Source organism: Molothrus ater, chromosome 5 (genome assembly GCF_012460135.2).
Source record: "Molothrus ater isolate BHLD 08-10-18 breed brown headed cowbird chromosome 5, BPBGC_Mater_1.1, whole genome shotgun sequence".
NCBI classification, from domain to species: Eukaryota; Metazoa; Chordata; class Aves; order Passeriformes; family Icteridae; genus Molothrus; species Molothrus ater.
In genome coordinates, this window is record NC_050482.2 from 40,853,304 (window position 1) to 40,873,443 (window position 20,140).

At 41.9% G+C, this 20,140-nt stretch overlaps 2 protein-coding genes across 3 annotated transcripts; both read right to left on the reverse strand.

The window, feature by feature from the left end:
- Window positions 1–271: 271 nt before the first annotated feature.
- On the reverse strand, window positions 272–14,175 carry RECQL (RecQ like helicase). Of its 2 annotated transcripts, none has more exons than XM_036401514.2 (15): window positions 14,128–14,175; window positions 12,782–12,854; window positions 11,510–11,707; window positions 9,454–9,633; window positions 8,822–8,928; window positions 7,702–7,900; window positions 5,987–6,153; window positions 5,543–5,624; window positions 4,348–4,496; window positions 4,138–4,255; window positions 3,380–3,518; window positions 2,591–2,682; window positions 2,263–2,482; window positions 1,076–1,205; window positions 272–533 (listed from the first exon to the last, which is right to left on the reverse strand). In XM_036401514.2, exons 2-15 carry the CDS (start codon window positions 12,795–12,797, stop codon window positions 345–347), a joined length of 1,986 nt encoding a protein of 661 aa, XP_036257407.1. In that variant the 5' UTR covers window positions 12,798–12,854; window positions 14,128–14,175; the 3' UTR covers window positions 272–344. The 2 variants fall into 2 exon arrangements, with proteins under 2 accessions (XP_036257407.1, XP_036257406.1); XM_036401513.1 differs by lacking the exon at window positions 14,128–14,175 and adding an exon at window positions 13,825–14,093.
- Window positions 14,176–16,682: 2,507 nt separating this feature from the next.
- On the reverse strand, window positions 16,683–19,101 carry LOC118698085 (ATP-dependent DNA helicase Q1-like). Its single transcript, XM_036401164.1, has 3 exons — window positions 19,083–19,101; window positions 17,872–17,978; window positions 16,683–16,955 (listed from the first exon to the last, which is right to left on the reverse strand). The coding sequence occupies exons 1-3, from the start codon at window positions 19,099–19,101 to the stop codon at window positions 16,683–16,685; spliced, it is 399 nt and encodes a 132-aa protein (XP_036257057.1).
- Between the last annotated feature and the right edge of the window lie 1,039 nt (window positions 19,102–20,140).

The window sequence follows — 20,140 nt, forward strand, 5'->3', positions numbered from 1 at the left end:
CAGGCACGCCTATGCTGCCAGCGTGCAGGCCCTGTACTCGGGGCACATGTCAGGACCTTGGCAGCGCCCTTTGACCCCAGGAGCAGCCCCGCCCAGGTCCCTGTAAGTAGGGCTGGGGAGGCTCCTTGAGCCAGGCGACAGCAACGAGCGCTCACGGGCCCTTGCCAGGGGGCAGCTTGCACAAGTGCCTGTGCCGAAGGGCACGGTGCGGCCTTTGGCACCGCTTCGTCTCTTAGAGTCCAGACCACAAACACAACTGAACTCCAACAGATAGAGTATAAAAATATATTGCACTGTCCAGGGAGCAGTAACCATGATTAGATCCTAAATGTAGTCTGTGATGCTCAGTCAATAACAACTGGTTGGTCATGTGCACCTTCCTGAAGCTTAGGCTTCTTTGCTTTTAATTTAGGACTACAGCTGGGCCGTTTATGTTCCTGTGATTTCTTCACCCCTGAATCTTGGACAGTCTTTGATCCAGCCTGGGCATTTTCTCTGCTTCCTTTTGAAACTGAAGATTGAGATGGTTTGACCTGAAAGATTTAAGAGTTCAATTAAAATTCTAACATTGCTTTCCTTTTTTTATCATGTTCCCACACAAGAGAGAAGATATTCATGATGTACATGCATACATGTATACACACACATGCACATATACATGTGCTCCATCACAATTCAAACACTTCTGGATGTTGAATCTTGAAATTCTGTGGTACGAGACTGGCAAGTGCCTACAATTAGAATATTGTTGATATTCTCACATTTCACTGACCATAAAAGCAATGTTTTCAATGCCTTTAAAAAAGAAATAATAATGTCAAAATATTGCCAGGAACTTATCGAAATGAAAAGGGTGTGCTGGGTTAAGCATAGAGACTAGACTGGAGTTTTTTCTGCATTTTTGCTTCTGACATTATTTGGGAAGTGTGTTGTTTACACTACTAACTAAAATGCAATTTGAGGAGGATAGAATGACTGCATTACTACAAAACATGTTTTGAGCAGATGCCAAATGATTAAATTAAGCTCTAATGGAGAAGATAGCTGTAAGGCAAATCAGAACAGATGTAAATACCTTGGAAACACTTTTGCTGTTTGTTATCACCTCCATGGTGATGACGTGTCCCTCGTTTTTCAGCAGCCGGGCTTTGGGTCCCACCTTCAGGTAGGATATTGTGGCAAAGGCTGTGAAGCTGAAATCCTCCCTGCATGAATGAAATCACTGTTACAGGGGAAGGTTGGAGATGGAAGCCAGAGTATGCAGGGGGAAAAATAATCATAGAATCATTAAGGTGAGAAAAGACCTCCAAAATCAAAGTCCAACCAGCAAGCCAGCACTGCCACTAAACCATGTCCTCAGGTGCCACATCTGCATGTTGTGTGAACAGACCCAGGAATGGTGACTCCAGCACTGCCCACCTCAACAGCTCTTTCCATAAGGACAGAGACACATTAACCCTTCTGATGGATGTTCCAGAGAGCAGCCTACATTCTGCTTTATCTATTCAAGTAGACAGTGACTTAGAGCTGCTCCAATACACTCAACATTTACTTAACATAATTCAGTGTGTGGACCTTACACGCACAAAAACACTCAGATGCACAATTGTCAATCTCCTAAAACACATGTAAGAAAATGAGATTTAGCAAAAAAGATCTAAGTCATCAGCTCAACCTATTAATAATATTAAAAAAGCTGTACAAAGAGATGCAAAGGAAAGTTAAGTCAAAATAAAGGAATTAGATCCTTGTAGATATTCTTAAACATAGAAATTATATGAGAAGATAAAACACATAGCACATAGACAGCTTACAGAGGCAGCACTGGTATTAGTTCCACTATGCTTTCTTAAAATTTCTGAGTACCACTTTCCACATTAGCCAGTCCTTCCTGACTTAGACATGGTGTGCACAACCCCATTTGCTCTCCTTTTCCATGGAATGTGAAGGAGATCTGTATGAACTGCAGACTTCTCCAAAGTAATCCTGCTGCAGATTTAAACATTCTACCTGAATACAGAAGACCCCCAGCTTTTTAAAATTGCACGAGATGCAGCATTTCAATTGTTCCTCTGACTTTAGAAATGGAAATATAGCAATGCTTGAAGGGTTTTTAAGAATACATTAAATGCATCTGAAATGAGAACAGGACTACAGAATGTATCCATTCATGTTATACCAAAGTAACAAGAGAGCAAAGAAAGATGACTACTAAATGTTAAAAAACCAAACCAAAGAAAACAAAATCGTTATCTTACATACTTCAGATACTGCTGCAGCAGTAAATGAGCAATAATTCTCTCCAGCTCCTCTCGAGGGTGCTTGGGTGGAGTAACTTCAGGCACCCTGAATTTGGACACACCTTTCCCAGACCAGGCATCGATTAATTTCAGTGGGGTGAGTTTCTCACTCATGCTGTCAGCTTGCTCAAGGATCTTTATTAGGTCCCTGCAGTACCCTGTTACATCCAGCTTCTCACATGCTGCAAGTAAAAGTGATACAAGCACAGGTCAGAACATTTGTTCAGAGTTTTTCTACACCAGGTATTTCTTTAAATCACCTTTTCCCATGTTCCCTGTCCTTTACCTACCATTCTCTCTACAGCAGTTATCACACATTCTGTTGCAGTTGGCAGAATCCCACACTTCATCAAAGTGGTGAGCTATGAGCACCCGGCGACACCTGAGGAGCAGAGAGCAGAGGGCGGCTATGGATCCCAGGTGGGTTTGTCACACCTGCCTTATGCAGCATGAAATGGCAAAAGAGTCCTAGGGACAGTTCAGATCTCAGAACAAGCACAAAGAATTATCAGAGGAAAAATCAGAGAACAGAGGCAGCAACACCAGCATTCCCTATCAGCTATGCCAATACTGGTGTAGGAACAGTTTGGTTGAAGCACAAGAGTACCATCTGCAGTTCCAAGAGAATGAAAAATGGTAAGAACTCATGGTACACTGAGGCCACAAAAGGCTTTACTGGGTTGCAGCAGTTTTGTCCACGGATACACATCTTCCGTGAATATTCCAAATATCACAGTGAAGCAGGTGAAGCAGCAAACACACCTGGATTCCTATGTTGCCATTAAACACTGTAGCTCAGAGCCAAAACCACAGAACTCCAGTATTTCCTCTGACTGGGATCTGAAATCCAAACAGTGTTTGTTGACAGATACTTCACCTCAACACAACCACTTCCAGAATTGTATCCTGAAGCTGGCAAGCTTGCTCCTGTTTTTATAGGTGGTTTTGTTTGGTGATGGGTTCATTTTGGTTTTGTTTCAGGTTTTTTCTTTTGTTTTTTTTTCCAAAGACTCCCTAAAAAGCCCCCCAAAAATTAGCCCATTTAAAAACTAAGCAACCAAGCCACCACAGTAACTTACTTGCTCATATTTTGGCAATAAGATACCATATCGTACAGCTTCTCTTGGCCAACATTTTCCATCACCACCATTGAGCTGATTCTGAATATATCTCCAAACCCATAATACAAAATGCAGTCAGCTTTTTGGTCATCTCTACCTGCAATGCATTAAAATGAACAGATAATGACAATCTCAACCAATTGCCCCTCAAGTTCTTTGATAAACTCTTCTCCACATAGACTCATATCTGTCTTTAAAAAGGTAATGAGATTAACAAGATCAAAAAATCCCAAAACACTGCAAAACGTTTTTGGGAGTGAGTTTGGCCATAACAGGTATTTAATGCTGCTAAACATTGATCAATCCTTAAAATTCCCTGCTCCAGACTCCCCATCCTACTTGTATTGCATACAACGAGTAAACATCATCTAGAGGCAATCTGAGCAAATCACACAGCTCAGGTGCTGTACAAAATAAAAAAAAAAATTGTATATCAAATCTGTGTCATGTTATTCTGCTAAGCCACAGATTTGATAGAAAATCAAGTATTTAAAAAGATGCCAGATAGCCAGTTATTCTTTGTTACACTGCAGTAGAGGCCTGGTCATGAATTCAGTTTATATTTAAAGCCTCTTTACAGAGGCAGTTTCATTACACTCATTGAAAAGTGTCTCAAAGGCAAGAGACTTTGCACAACTGCCTGGAAAACTCAAGGACAGTTTTGCTGGTGTCATGGATGTCAATGGCAACTTGGCCAAAGCCACTTCCCGCAATACCTGCACGTCCACTCTCTTGGTAGTAGTTTTCCATGGACTTGCTCATAGAGTGATGAATTACAAACCTCACATCAGGTTTATCAATTCCCATGCCAAAAGCAACAGTTGCCACTACCACCTGTGAAAAAGAAAAGGATTGAGAAATCATCAAGCTACCAAATCACAATTTCTTTAAACAAGACATAAGTCCATGTAAAGTATTTACTTAACCTGGATTTGATTTGTTGCCCATCCTTTATGAACTTTGGTTTTATATTTAGCATCCATGTTTGCATGGTAAGTCCCTGCCTTGATTCCCAGTTTCTGCAAACTCACAGTAACTTGCTCAGAATCCTTCTGAGAAAAGCAGTAAACAATTCCTGCACAAAAGTGAAAGAGGCCTCATTGTAATGCCTTAAAAAGGCCAAACAATCCCCAATAGTTAAAAACAATAGTGGAAGTTTTATTAGCTTGTGAAATATTTTAAAAGCATTATACAGTTTTTGTGCCTATTAAGTCCACAGTATTGGTATTTATGAAGGAAAATTCTGTTATCAGCTTGGACCTGAAGGCTAGAGAGGAAATACAGGTGCCAATCCATAGAACCATGGAGGCATTCTGTAAATGCTCAAGGAGGACAATGCTTATTAAAGCTTTTTAAAGGGGTGCTATGCCTTATGACATCTATGGCATCTCACCTGAGGTTCAGTTAAATCTGCCTTTTGTCATTGGTCAGGCTGGGCTAAGCCAGGGATTACACACAAAGCCAGGTGATTTTGTATCATCTTAGCACAGTTTGTGCTCAGGAGCTGCTCCTCACAGCCACAGAGCTCCAAGCAGAGACAGGGACAGACTGCTGCTCCAGAACCTGGGTTCTGCTGCCTTGGCAAGATATCTCTCCTCTTTATTTCCACTACAGAGTTTACTGACTGCACAAGTTCAACTTTTACAGTTCTGCTTTTATCTGCAATTCACCCCATAATGCCCATTCTGAGCACTGAGTAACAGATGACTCTTCTGATCAAATATGAAAAAACACATTAAAGATTGCAAGTATCCTGACCCATGGATAGCAAACAATGGGTGATTTATGAACATAGAGATCACCTTTTCTAAGCCTTGCATTTACAATCTTAAACCTTCCTATGATTACCTATGTAACCTTTGTTTTATAGACATCAACATTCCAGTTCAATACTTCAGAAGATACAAGTAAATTGTAAAGATATTTGAACAGTAATGAAGGAAGAGAGAAATTATTCAAGGTATGGTTCTTACTAAATACTATTTATTCTAATGCTGGATGTTTAATGTATGATGAAGGCAGAATTCCTCTTCATGCTTCAAGATCATTTGAAAATATCCCAACATCCTTGCAATGATGAAGATTAAGAAGATAATAAGTGTCTTTTGAGACACTTTTTACCTGACAGTCCTTTGTATCTTCCATTAATAGTCTTAACTATGTCCTCAATGAAATCTTCGTTATTTGAAGGCTTATGCCGAACCTCAAAAACACATTAAGCACACGTCAGAGTTCAAGTGGGCAAACAGTCTGCCAAACAGCTTTGTTTTACTTTTTCCAGTATAATAAACACAACTATTCTGCCATTTAAAAAGAATTACCATATTCTTTTTATGAACAGTCAGATTACAGCTCAAAAAGTCCATTGAAAAATAAACCCAAGACAAAGCCGCAAGCTTTCCCCACCAAGAAGAATAAACAAACCTGTGGCCAAAGTGAAAATACAGCACAACAGAATAATTCATAAGAATTTTTTTCCAACAGGTTGAAGCAGTCTGAGCCTGCTGCCTGCCCCTCTCCCTGCAGCAGACAGCACAACAGCACAAACCAGGAAGCAAGACCTACCTCATAGTAAAGGTTGGGCCTGTTGAAGGAAGCAGTAAAGGTAATGCACTTCTGAACGTGCAAAATGCTCTGAGCATCCTTTAAAACATGATTGGTAGCTGTTGCTGTCAATCCAATTAAGGGAGTATTGGGAAACTGTCTTTTCAGGATACCAAGAGACTTGTAGTCTAAGCAAGAAAAGAAAAATGGAAAAGAAAAAGGTTTCTCCTACCACAAAGGCAAACTTAAAAAAGGCGTTCTTGTAGACAGTATTTAATGGGGTAATACTGCAATAAATGTTATCACTGCTACTACTACAGAACTAATTTATACATCCAACAGAAGTAACAAGCAGCTACACTTAGCAAAAGAGATGTCTTCTACTTGAGTTTTAAAGACTCTATCACAGAATCATTTGGGTTGGAAGACATCTCAAAGGCCATCTTGTTCCAATCCCCTGCCATGAGAAGGAGATCTTCCACTATCCCAGGGTGCTCAGAGCCTCATCCAACCTGGCCTTGGACACCTCCAGGGATGAGGCATGCATAACTTCTCTGGGCAGCCTGTGCCAGTGGCTCACCACCCTCACAGTTCTTCCTAAAACCAAACTCATCCCACCCTCAGTTTGAAGCCATTCCCTCTTGGCCTGTCACTCCAAGCTCTTGTAAAAGTCTCTCCCCAGTTTCCTTTTAGGCTCCCTCCAGGTACTGAAAGGCTGCAATTATCAGCCACAATTCAGAAGGCAAAAATGAATGGAAGTAGAAATTCTTCAAAAGTTAGAAAAATATGTATGGCATTGTATTAACCAACATTCAAGTTATTTTGCAGGTCTGTTGTTACAAAGAGCTTTTGAGTAAACAGAGCTTTTCTAATAAACAAGCAATGTGGAATTTGGATACATAGACCAGGCTGTAAAAAAACTTTTAAAGGTTCAGTACTGACAATCACCTGCTGCCTTTGAATGGAAGTGCAGCCAGAGGTACACATCCAAATTCCACACTGCCTGTTGAACCAGCCTGCTCTTGGCTCAGGCACCAGTTCTAAGCAAAACTGCCAAGAGTGACTTTACATTTAACATTGGGGTTAAATTCAAATTAGGTTTTCTTTCAAAGACAAAGAAACAGCAATCAACATTATTCTGCAGTCTCCAAGACCGGAAAAAGAGTGAAGCGAACTTTCTTTTCCTGTAAGCGAAGGGAATTTGCTTCCAATTGCTTTAGAGGTGATTAAAATATATCTCATAATTTACAAAATGCTGTACCTCTTTCATCAGAAGGGCCAGGGAGTGGTGTACAGAATGACACTTTCTGATAGCAGATTAAAGGTAAATATCATCCATATTAAAGAGGCCATAAAAAAGGTTTGATTTTATAAAGCTCCAATTAAAGTAAGCAGAATACTGACAGCAAAATCTATGTTGAAATCATCATTTGCATGACCTTAGCGCCTGCATGATTTGTAAATTAAAGTCCTTGAGCTAACACAGGTGTGTGTCATACATTAAGAATGCACTTCACCCAGAAAGGAAGCAGCTGGCTCATGACTGACAGACTGCTGCCTGAGCAGCCCTGCAGAGGGATTTCTGAGGCCTTATTTCAGGCCCAGCTCATGACTGACTGACTGACTGCTGCCTGAGCAGCCCTGCAGAGGGGTTTCTGAGGCCTTATTTCAGGCCCAGCTCATGACTGACTGACTGCTGCCTGAGCAGCCCTCAGAGGGGTTTCTGAGCAGCATACCAGGCCTGAAGTCGTGGCCCCACTGACTGCAGCAGTGCACCTCATCCACGGCGATGCGAGCCAGGCACCCAGCCTGGTAAGCCTTCTCCAGCTTGGACATGAACATTTTGCTCTTTGCAATCTTCTCTGGGGTCACATAAATGAGCTTCAGCTGGGAATTCCTCTTCAGCATTTCTGTGTGCACCCACTTCACGTGTTCCTGCTCAAAAAAAACACACAGCAGGGGCTGACAAACTGGGACAACACACTGGAGTGCTTTGTGCTAAGGCTCTTAGGAGGTGATGAGCAACTCATAAGGTGTCATTAACAGAGACTGATAAAGTGTTCCACAGCACTGACCACTATAAGCCTTTGTAGAAGATCCCTGTATATGAAATGGTCATTTTAGTACTTAGAAAATCTGTACCGGAACTTTGAAGAAGCAAAGTGTTGAATATATCTTTGCTCCATTAGGTGGTATCAATATTTCCCCAATAAACTGTGATGTACCAAACATCCCTGTGAAACTAAAAGTGTAAATAATTCCTTGTACACTACAGTACTTTTTATTACTGAGTTTTCAGAGCTCTCTGCATCAAAGCAGGCTTCAAGTTTGGCACATTGCATCAAGCCAGAGAGTTATCAAATCCAGTGTCACGTGCAAGTTAATGATCACAGCCTCCTGCTAGTCAGGAAAATAACTGCTGAAAAAGCAACTGTCTAGTAAGAGACTGGGAAATGAGTTGCTTCTGGGCCTCTGGATCAAACAGCTCACCACCCTAGAGTAAGAGATAAATAATTATATGTAAAAGACTGCACTGCTCAACATGGTAAAAGCAGACAAAAATCACCTACTCCAAGTCTAGAAACTGAGTAAAAATCTACAACCCATATCAGCCAAAGGCACTTCACACCCTCTAAGCAGCCCCAAGAAATCTATTTATTCCACACATGTGTTGGTTCCCATGTGTTGTTGTCACTAAAACATGAACACAAGACACTTAACCACCTTTCCCACATCACAGCACCCTCCTGGCCAGATACTGTTGCTAGAACAGCCTTAGCTGATAAATCTGCCTCATCCATTCCATATTCACAAGTAACTACACAGAGCGGAGACACCAGCACATTGACCACACACCTTGCTGCTTGAGGCATTTAACAAAGCTGCAGAGATACCAAGCTGTTCCAAAACCATCAGCTGATCTTCCATGAGAGATATCAAAGGACATATCACCAGTGTGAAACCTGTAACAATCAACCATTGTGCAGTTCAGATGTCACAAATATCTCCTCTAATTCTTTATACTGATGCATCAGCCCTGCTCTGAAGAAATTGCCAAATGTAAGCTCAAGCTTCATGCACAGCAGGGGATTCCCTCCTAGACAGCTGACAAGTGAGTGCCAGATCACACAGGGATAATTCTTACTAAATGCCCACAACACACACCTCCTCTTAGGGTCTAGACCACAAACACAACTGAGCTCTAACAGGTAAGAGTATGAAAATATACAAAACAAAAGCTGGATATCTGTGTCATGTGGTGCTGATTTGCCACAGAACTGAGCAGTGACAGGGAGTGGTAAATTTGGCCTTTGTAAATAAGTCAACTTCCAATGCAACTGGATGAGTTATTAAAAATAAAGCCAACCAAACAAAACCAAATCGATCAAACAAAACCCACACCAAATAATGTTCATTCTCCAAATAACTATAAAAGGGAGAAAATAAGTCTATTTCTTTATATCATGTCCTTTTTTTTCCTTACATACCATCAGAACAGACAGCTGGTAACTGGTAACAAAGGCTCTTCCCACCACCTGTGGGCATGACAAGAAATATATCCTTCCCTGCCATTGCAGCATTTACTGTTTCAAGCTGCAGTGATCTAAACTTCTGGAGTTTAAATTTGCTCTGCAGTGCAGTTTTTATCTTCTCATACCATGGAAAATCTGTTAAGGGAAAAAAAAAAAAACCTCAACAAACACATTTCATAAGCAAATTAAAATATAAGAAGAAGGGGTAATTTATGTATTGAATAACTGAATCTAGCAGTGACACAATTTTAGATCTGGGAAGTTTTTAAGGATTCAAAATGGCACAGAAAAAGCTCCACACAACCTGAGTCTGTATACACCATATTCTAAGGTGGACCTTTGAAAACTCAAATTGTAAACACAATTCACCTCCAGGCAAAAGCTCTCATTGGACATGGATGTGAACTAATGTGAAAAACTGAAAACAGATGAACTTCAGAGTGCTAATGAGCATATTAACTTATTAGTCCAAAATAACTAGAAATTAGAATCCCACCCTGAAAATAAATAAAACCAGACACTGAGCCTTACAGTAGTTACTCAAATGCTTCCCTCATACAAATGCAGCAATTACAAATAGCATAAAGAAGGAGGGATACAATTTTCCATATATTCCATCCATAATAAGCATTTATTAAAAAAATAAAGAGGGGGAAAAGTTGTTTAATCTTCCCCAAAATCACCACTCCAACATGCTTATAATAGGTTTTTCTTTTCTTCAATAAAGACCTAAAGACTGCATTTTAAAAAGATGTAATCCTGTAAAAACTTAAATTATGCTTCCTGATACATAATTTTGGTACTATTAAAACTAAAATGCAGAAGAACTGTGAGAGCTCCACGTTACACCACGTGCAAGGCAAGAATTAATTCTGGGACTTGAGGTGACATTGCAGAGAAATTTACAAAGAGCACGGTTAAAATCCAAGGCTCTGTGAAGCCAAGAGAAGTCTCCCACTGGCCTCCACGAGCTTTAAACTGGGAACAAATTTAGTTGCTGCTCTTAATACACACACAGCATCTGACTGCAAAGACATTAATTTTCAAAGCACAGGAGGTGAGAATCAAGCATAGAACTACACAAACCAAATGATTTGTTCAATAGCATAATTTGCAATGATAAAGTATCAATATTCTTACTATTCTTACATATGCATAATACTTCTCAAATACAGATAAATATGGATTCAACTACAAGATTAATTTCGTTTTTTAAAAAGCCAAAAAAAGCTTATATATATGATAGATATAGGCATTTACAAATTGAAAATTAAATTAAAAAGGAGAAAAAAGAAAATCAAAATATCTAAGTCATATGTGGCAAGGCATAACTTGGCCAAGAAGCAACAACTATTCAGGACTTCAGTTAATGTCTAACTTGGAACACAGCAGCCCTCCCAACACCACGAGGCACTTGCCACTTGCACTAATTCTACAATAATAATGTATTCTAGGTTATTTTTGGCAGTCAGCACCTATCTAATTTGCATTAATTTGGTAAGACAGTGAGGCTACATAACCCATCACAAACACTACCAATGTCCTACCCACTCAAGCAAGAGGAAACACAAAACCAGCATAAACCAATTCTAAGTCCAAATTTGTCCTTATCAAACCCTGAAAAATTCCAAAGCAATTTGTTTTAGAACAGAAACAAGGAGAAGTATTGCAGTATAAGCATTTAGCATACAAGTATTGCAATAAGAATTTACTCTGGGATTCTAAGAGCAAATCAGATCAAATTGTGACTTTAAAACAAGCAAAGAACTAAAGCAGTTATAACAGGCCATTCTGACAGAACATATAATTCTGCCCAGAACAACTTGATTAGTGTTTAGGAATGTCCAGTGAGACAAGTACAAACATTACCCCATTACCCTGGCATGTCAGCCAGCTGATTAAAATTAAATAGGACAACATCATTATCCAAACAAAATTCTGTATAAGTGCATTTTCCCCTACTGGATTAGTTCACCTTTCTGTTAAAATATTAGACTTTGACTCTGCAAACCTTTTTTGTTCCATTCCTCTGCTGAGGTTTCAGTGTCTTTACTTCCACCTGCCTCCAAGTCTCCTGAGGACTGTTTTATCAGATTCTTTACTCTCATCTTCTTTTGCAGGAGCTCCTGCTGCTTATCCACGAGCTCCTGTATCTGCATCTCCACTGCTTGCAGCTCATTCTCAATGGACACCAGCACCTCCTCTAGCACTGCAGGGAGAGACAAGGAGAAGGCACAATAGACACCACAGCCATGTGCTGATGCCACTTTTAATTGTGTTATTTGTACTCCAGCCATTGATCAAGCTGTTAAGAAAGGCTTTATTTACATGTGAGAACCAACATTAACCCCAGCAAATTAAACTCCTCTGGAGTTGTAGACAGGGCCATTAGCAACAAGCCATGTTCATGCACCAAGATCTCCCTCCTCCACAGAACAAGAGGATGTGCTGAGCAATAGGGTTTGGGTGTAGAGGGAAAATGTTTTATCCATCCTTCACACAAGAAAGAAGTGAAGCAAATGCTCCCCAAAAGCTTGGGTCACACAAGTGACTCTTTGGCAGGAATTGCCTCTTTCCATCCCAATATGCATGTGTGTGAATTGCAGATTGTGTTCTAGAATCCAGTCCCTGGAGCCTAAAAGAATAATTAACACATACACCTGCATGCCAAGCATGTACTCCAGAGCCAGGTCAGAAAAGCATCAGAAAGAATTACTTCCTCCCCCACACCCAGAAAACTCAAGAGATTTTGGCCCATCCAGAGCAGATATGGTAGTATGGTTATGGAAACAAAAATGCGTGATATGGAAAAAATATCTTCATTTCAAATAGCACAAAATGGTGACAAGTGACTTCCTAAATGCCCACTGCTACTCAGCAGAAAACAGTTAAGAGTATCTTAAAATATGAAGCACATTTTAAAAATATTGAAAACCAAGTAATTTCATTGACAAACTTGATTTTCATCCTACAATAGCTTGGGTTGGAAGGGACCTTAAAGCTCATCTCATGCCAACTCCCCTGCCACTGGACCAGGTTGCTCAGATCCCCATCCAACCATGCCTTGAACACTTCCAGGGATGGGACATTTTGGTTTAGTTTCACCTAAGATATAAAAAGCTATCCAGTAAAAGAATTTTTTCTTCAAATCTTAAGTATAGTAGCAGAGATCCCACAAGCTCTTTTATGCATACATTAAATTAATGTAAAAAACATCAGGTGATTGTATCTTGTTAGCTAAGAGGCAGCAAAATGAACATAGGGACTATAAATCATGGATTACCTGCAACAGCTGTCATCTTTGGAGATTCAAGAATGTTATCTTTAGGAGATCTTATTTAACCAAGCAACTGTCACTGAAAAGAAAATGAAATAAATACATTTTAAAATATACATTATAAGTAAACCTTCTCAACTTAGAACAAATTTTCTGCAGGGGACTCTTCATTACCAGAGCTGTTGATGTAACAGTTTAAGCACTGGTGAATTTAATTTGCTCACTAGATGACAACTGCTTTTTCCCTCCTGCAAAATGGATAAACACAAACGCACAACTAATTCCCAAGGCCACAGCTCACCAGGCTTCTAAATGAATCCAAGTGAAGTTTAACCAAGTAATACATTTCCTGCAAGAGGAATCCTCTAAGGCAGACCACACACTCATCCAAGTGCTCATTGCCATTTTTGATCTCTTCAAAGCTTATTTTACAGAAAAGTCTGGACACAATATTGTGCCCCTTAGAAAGGCAGCCACCATAACACCTAGAGGATCTGTTAGGAGGAAGTAAAAGTGCTGTTTGGTTTAGAGAAGGGGAATCAATTTTGAATAATCATCAGTGAAAGGAACACAGAATTGAATTTATTGGGTCATTATTTGAACAACAGTTTTTGTCACATTGTACCTTAATAATACCAAACTCAAGAAATTGATATTTTCTGTTATTGCATCCTGAGCTATTTATTACATAGATGGAAGCAAAGTCCAATGAAAGATGAAAAGGAATAAACTCAACATTACAATAAATACTGGGGGGGAAAAGATTCCTCACTACCAGCTAATTCCACCACAACAGGATCTTCCCACTCCTATAAATGGAAGGGGGAATAGATATTAATAATGATGTGTGCATAAAACACTTCCGCATCACCCAGGGCCAAGGCCAGACCCAGACGCCTCTTAGTCACCTCCAGGGGCGGCGACTCCACCACCTCCTGGGCAACCTGCTCCTGAATATTCCTGTGGGAATATTCAGAGGCGTACAGTGTGAACATTATACAAATACATCTAGCGAGCGTATACAGTGCAATATTCCCTGCATCCCTCACCCTCACGCCAGCCGCGGGCACGGCGCTTGCCAGGCCTGAAGCACCTGCTCGGTGGGGCTGCGGGACGGGGCAGGACAGCCAGACGGACGGGCAGGCAGGCAGGGAAGGCCCCGTTCAGCAGGTGCAGGACGGGGCAGGCCGGATGGATAGATGGATGGAGGAAGGAAGTAAGGCCGCCAAGGCGAGCAGGAGCAGCGCCGCGCAGCCGTGTCCTCCCGTGCAATGGGCTCAGCCGTGGGTCTAGCCGACAGCTCCCACAGCTGCCCCGAGGGCTAGTGCCGGCCGCACTCCCGCATCCCTTACCTTTTATCCCTCATCCCTGACCCCTCACCCCACTCGGCTCCCGCCCCGCGGCCCGCTCCCACCTGCGCCGCGCGCGCCGGGCCCCGCCCCTTCCGCCGCCCGCCCTCAGCCACTGGCGCGCGGGGCCCGGCGCGAGCGCCGCCGCTCCGCCAATCAGCGCCGGTCGCGGGCCGTGGGCGGGGCGGCGCTCCCGCGCGGCCGTACAAAGCGGCTGCTGATTGGCGGCCGGCGCGACCAATGGGTGGGCGGCTGGCCTCATGCGGCGGAGTGCGTGCTTCCGGAAGGCGTGGCCGCCGCCGCCGCCGGTGCTGCCCGCGCCGCCCGCGCCGCTCCCCGCCGCTCCCCGCCGCTCCCCGCCAGGCAGGAATTGTCCGCAGGGATGTGGGAAGCTCCCCCAGCCTGGGGAGCCCCGGTGTGCCCGGCCCTTGGCGGCCCGGAGCTGCCGCTTGCCCGGTGAGAGCGGCTGGCGCTGATTTAGAGAAATAAACCCCCGCAGGGCACGGCCATGGAAACAGATCTGCTCTGTAATTGCACAAATTTTCGCGTGTGTACGGTAGTTCCGTACTCTGACCTACACACCCCTAACCCCTCTTTCTTAAAAATAATTTTAATAATTTTTTTGGCTGTCCCAGGAGAAAACACGAACCAAGCTCAGCCCCAGGGCAGCAGTGCTGCAATATAAGTATGTTTATCTGTGTACAAGTCCGTTTCCAGAGGTTCAGAGCTGATAAGGTTATTTTGAAGCAGTTTATGAAACGCTTTGAAAAGAGAGTGAGTTACTCATAACTGCAGAGGGCTGGCAGAGGGCTGGCTCTCTGTGCCCTGGCCCAGAGGTCAGGAATTCAGGATCCCTGCAGGAATTATTCTAAAAGACTGTGCTGCAGCCCAGCTGGAGGCTACTGGGATGTGCTCCTTTTTGTTAGTCCTGCTCAGTTTTTATAAGCTCCTTGTTTTAGAGCTGTGTACCTCATCCAGCTCTCTGCGAGCCCAAGCTCTAAAAATAAATTAATCTGTTTCTCGGTCTCAAGGATTTTGATGGTTTTAAAGTAACAGTAACTGGATGTAATTTTGCACCTGTAGAATGAAATGACATGGGTAGTAGTTTGATGAGGACTGTTTTGGCTGTTAGGGCTGCAGAGCAGCGCACAGACTGTGTTTTGGAGACAGTGTTTTCTGGTGATGTCAGGGTCCCTCTACTTGGCATCCCTTCCCCCCAACAGCACCACTTGTCTTGGTCTGTGTCACCTTGCTGAGCAAGGCACATTGAAAATGGGAGTTCTTCTCATTGGCTTGGGGCTTTATAAGTCTTGCATTGCTTAATAGCACCCTGAACATGATCAGTTTACTAAATAGGATATAAAATATCCAGGAGAAATCAGCATTTCCTCTGTGCAAATGAAACCTGTAAGCAATTAGGCACTGCAGTGCAGTAAAAAAATGTGCATCCACCAAGTGGGTGTGTCCAGAGATCCCATGATCACAGTCTGATCCATCAGGTAGCCTTTGGAATATTGTGACAATAGTCCTTTACACTGTGGCTGCAGTTCTTGAAGGTATATATATGTGTGATTGAAATAAATGTTGTGTCTCCAAATTCTCTTCAGTCCTTATCCTTCTGTTATCCTCAAGTAGTGTCTCTACAAAACCAAAGTCATGTATTAAGACATACTGCTTGTCACCAGTAGTTTTATTGTGTTCAAGTCTGAAGATGACTCTCATCATGGTTTCTGTTTCTCTACAAGCTGGCTGCAGAATTCCCATCAGAAGACATTTTTCTAGTGACAGCTTCCCCAATTATAAAAGCTGTAACTAATTTCAAGCAGGTAAGAGAGACTTCATTTTCCTTGCAGTAAGAAATGTTCAAAGTTTATTTGTGCAGGTAATTCAGAATCCAGTGGTGAAGATGCTCATGCCTTTGAGCTTGTTTTTATATTAGTGTGATTGCAGTGGTGTTAGTAAGACTGACAGGCTATTTTATAGTGATCAGCATTTGTGAATATATTCACACCATTCAGGCAAAGCTTAAACCATGTACTTACAGGACTGAAGTGTGTTCAGAGTTACTGAAGCTTTATTTCACTGCTTTATTAGTGACTGACCTCTTATAAGAAGCACTGGAATGGTATCATAGGCTTGCTCATGTTAGAATTTGGGGCAGAAACAGCAAAAATAGGGATAGCCTTCTGAGGAATTGCTTTGAGCTTTGTCTACTTCAGCAGCTGCTGATTGAGTGACATCTTTCCTGCTGGTTTGAAAAAAAAATCAAGTGCATGCATGAATTCAGATTTGTGGCTAATAGGGTGAAGAAGCTGAGTCTGAGAGCTCTCCATGAGATTGTTGGAGTAACACCCAACTACAGAATGCTTTCTGAAAGTGCTGAGTGTCCAGCAAAGACATCTGCACAGTGCAGAGATATAAAGTCTGTAATTCATATCAGTGGAAATTTACATAGCTGAAGAATAACATTAAGAATGCACTTCACCCAGAAAGGAAGCAGCTGGCTCATGACAGACTGACTTCTGCCTGAGCAGCCCTGCAGAGGGGTTTCTGAGGCCTTATTTCAGGCCCAGCTCATGACTGACTGACTGCTGCCTGAGCAGCCCTGCAGAGGGGTTTCTGAGCAGCATACCAGGCCTGAAGTCGTGGCCCCACTGACTGCAGCAGTGCACCTCATCCACGGCGATGCGAGCCAGGCACCCAGCCTGGTAAGCCTTCTCCAGCTTGGACATGAACATTTTGCTCTTTGCAATCTTCTCTGGGGTCACATAAATGAGCTTCAGCTGGGAATTCCTCTTCAGCATTTCTGTGTACACCCACTTCACATGTTCCTGCTCAAAAAAAACAGCAGGGGCTGACAAACTGGGACAACACACTGGAGTGCTTCGTGCTAAGGCTCTTAGGAGGTGATGAGCAACTCATAAGGTGTCATTAACAGAGACTGATAAAGTGTTCCACAGCACTGACCACTATAAGCCTTTGTAGAAGATCCCTGTATATGAAATGGTCATTTTAGTACTTAGAAAATCTGTACTGGAACTTTGAAGAAGCAAAGTGTTGAATATGTCTTTGCTCCGTTGTGTGGTATCAATATTTCCCCAATAAACAGTGATGTACCAAACATCCCTGTGAAACTAAAAGTGTAAATAATTCCTTGCACACTACAGTACTTTTTATTACTGAGTTTTCAGAGCTCTCTGCATCAAAGCAGGCTTCAAGTTTGGCACATTGCATCAAGCCAGAGAGTTATCAAATCCAGTGTCACGTGCAAGTTAATGATCACAGCCTCCTGCTAGTCAGGAAAATAACTGTTAAAAAGCAACTGTCTAGTAAGAGACTGGGAAATGAGTTGCTTCTGGGCCTCTGGATCAAACAGCTCACCACCCTAGAGTAAGAGATAAATAATTATATGTAAAAGACTGCACTGCTCAACATGGTAAAAGCAGACAAAAATCACCTACTCCAAGTCTAGAAACTGAGTAAAAATCTACAACCCACATCAGCCAAAGGCACTTCACACCCTCTAAGCAGCCCCAAGAAATCTATTTATTCCACACATGTGTTGGTTCCCATGTGTTGTTGTCACTAAAACATGAACACAAGACACTTAACCACCTTTCCCATATCACAGGACCCTCCTGGCCAGATACTGTTGCTAGAACAGCCTTAGCTGATAAATCTGCCTCATCCATTCCATATTCACAAGTAACTACACAGAGCAGAGACACCAGCACATTGACCACACACCTTGCTGCTTGAGGCATTTAACAAAGCTGCAGAGATACCAAGCTGTTCCAAAACCATCAGCTGATCTTCCATGAGAGATATCAAAGGACATATCACCAGTGTGAAACCTGTAACAATCAACCATTGTGCAGTTCAGATGTCACAAATATCTCCTCTAATTCTTTATACTGATGCATCAGCCCTGCTCTGAAGAAATTGCCAAATGTAAGCTCAAGCTTCATGCACAGCAGGGGATTCCCCTCCTAGACAGCTGACAAGTGAGTGCCAGATCACACAGGGATAATTCTTACTAAATGCCCAAAACATACCCCCTATCTCTACCTATATGACCATGGTTGTGTGGCTTCTGGTAGTGATAAGCCACAAGAAAAGGGGATGTTTCCCACAGTCCTCTCATTTGAAGCTGTTGAGAGTAATCTGACTGGATCTGTAATTTTTTTGCAGATAACAATAGCAAAGCAACTGGTAAAGACAAGGTCATTTGACCCTAAAATTCATAATGTGAACTCTGCCTCAAAATTTTTAGGATGGAGTTTTCATAAAATATTTTCCTACTTTTAGAGAAGTGGAGATCAAACAAAGCACAACTTGACTTTTAGGTAAAAAACCCCAATCAGTTTTAACATTAAACTGAAACCTCAGATTGTACCAAAGTAAAGTAGAGCTCCCAGGGAAGTAATTCACTGATAAATGGGAGTAAAGTTGCAATTTGGGACCTTGGATTCTTTAAATTGCTAATATATGCTCCTACATACAACATCCTCAAACACTGGTTTATGAGCATGAATTCTTTTTGTTCCTTGCACTTGATGGGATTGAAATATGTTCCTTGCATTTGCTGGGCCTTTGAAAAGGCCAGATAAACTCCTAAAGTGGGCTGTGTATAACTGTTGTCCAAATCAGCTCCTCTGACCTCAAACTGATGAGATTTGTGGATTTTCCAAGCTCAGTTAAGCCTGTTCAATAACTGCTGCCACAAGCTGCTACTCCAGCAGGCTCTGGGAATGCAGGGATTGCTCCCATCTTCTGGTGGGACAGCAAAGGCCAAAAATGACAGTGGCTCCATCCCCTGAGAAAATTCAAGTCTAGATCCCTCTACACCCAGTGATGTTTGTAACTCCTCTGCTTACACAAAATGCCTGTGAAGATCAACAACACCTTTGCCCATCATGAAATTTATCCTGCTTTTTTTCCAAAATGTGATTATTTACCAAAGTGGGCTGTCCTCATGTTGGATTTTTTGAGCCTCTGTGCATTAAGTCCTGAAGTATGTGGAGTTTATTTTACTGAGAAGAATACTTTTGGTGTATAGTGAAAGCATTTGGCTTCTGACTGCTGGCTCTGGTTCCACCAGTTGAAACATGAGGTGGTTGAGGGTTATTTTTAGCTCTTAGATATTCTTTAGGGATGAACACATCAGCTGAAAAAACAAACAGCCGTGGTGCTCCTGGGTAATTTATAGCAATTTTTAAGTTAGGAGAAACCTGTTATCTCATACTACAGGCTGAAAACCTGTCCATTCATTGCTGCATGGTGATGGAATTTGGTTGGGACACTGATATGCTCTGAGGAAATGGATCCACAGCATCCAGGTAGCCCTGAGCTGGGAAAGGCTCAGATACATGTCCTAAGGAGTTATGTAACTTTTCCTTTTCTCATCCTCTACTAGCACAGGCACAGAGTCAGAAAGAATTTTTTTAGTACACTCCACTTGTTCTTTAATTTAATTTAATTTAAAAAATTAATCCCACCAGTGTTGGAATTCATCATTTTACAGAAAGCAGAAACTCTGGGTTTATTTTCAGCAAGATGTTTCTAAATTCTAAATAATATATATAAATGAGAAGTTGTTTTTTTTTATATATAACACACTTCATTGCTTGTAATTTAAGTGCACATTTACATCAGTCTAGATGCACAATGCAATCCAGCCTGGCTGTGACTATAAGACAGAGAACCCATCACCTCTCCTGTGAAGTTGTGTCACTGCTGAGATGTTTCCAGGCCTCAGGATCACTGCTGGATTCATTACACATGTACTAATTTTAAATAGACCTTTTCTCATATAAAACTGAGCCCTGCCACTGCAGGTGATGGAGGATGGCAGTGCACCTCTGTGAGCAGCCTGTCTGGCTCTCAGTATGAACTGCTGTGCCATGCAAGAGCCATAGATTTGCAGGGGAGGGAAAGGAAATACCTTTATGACCGCATGCTATCCATTTATACTCTGAGTCATTAAAATGATTGATTCTTATAAAAGTTATCTTTG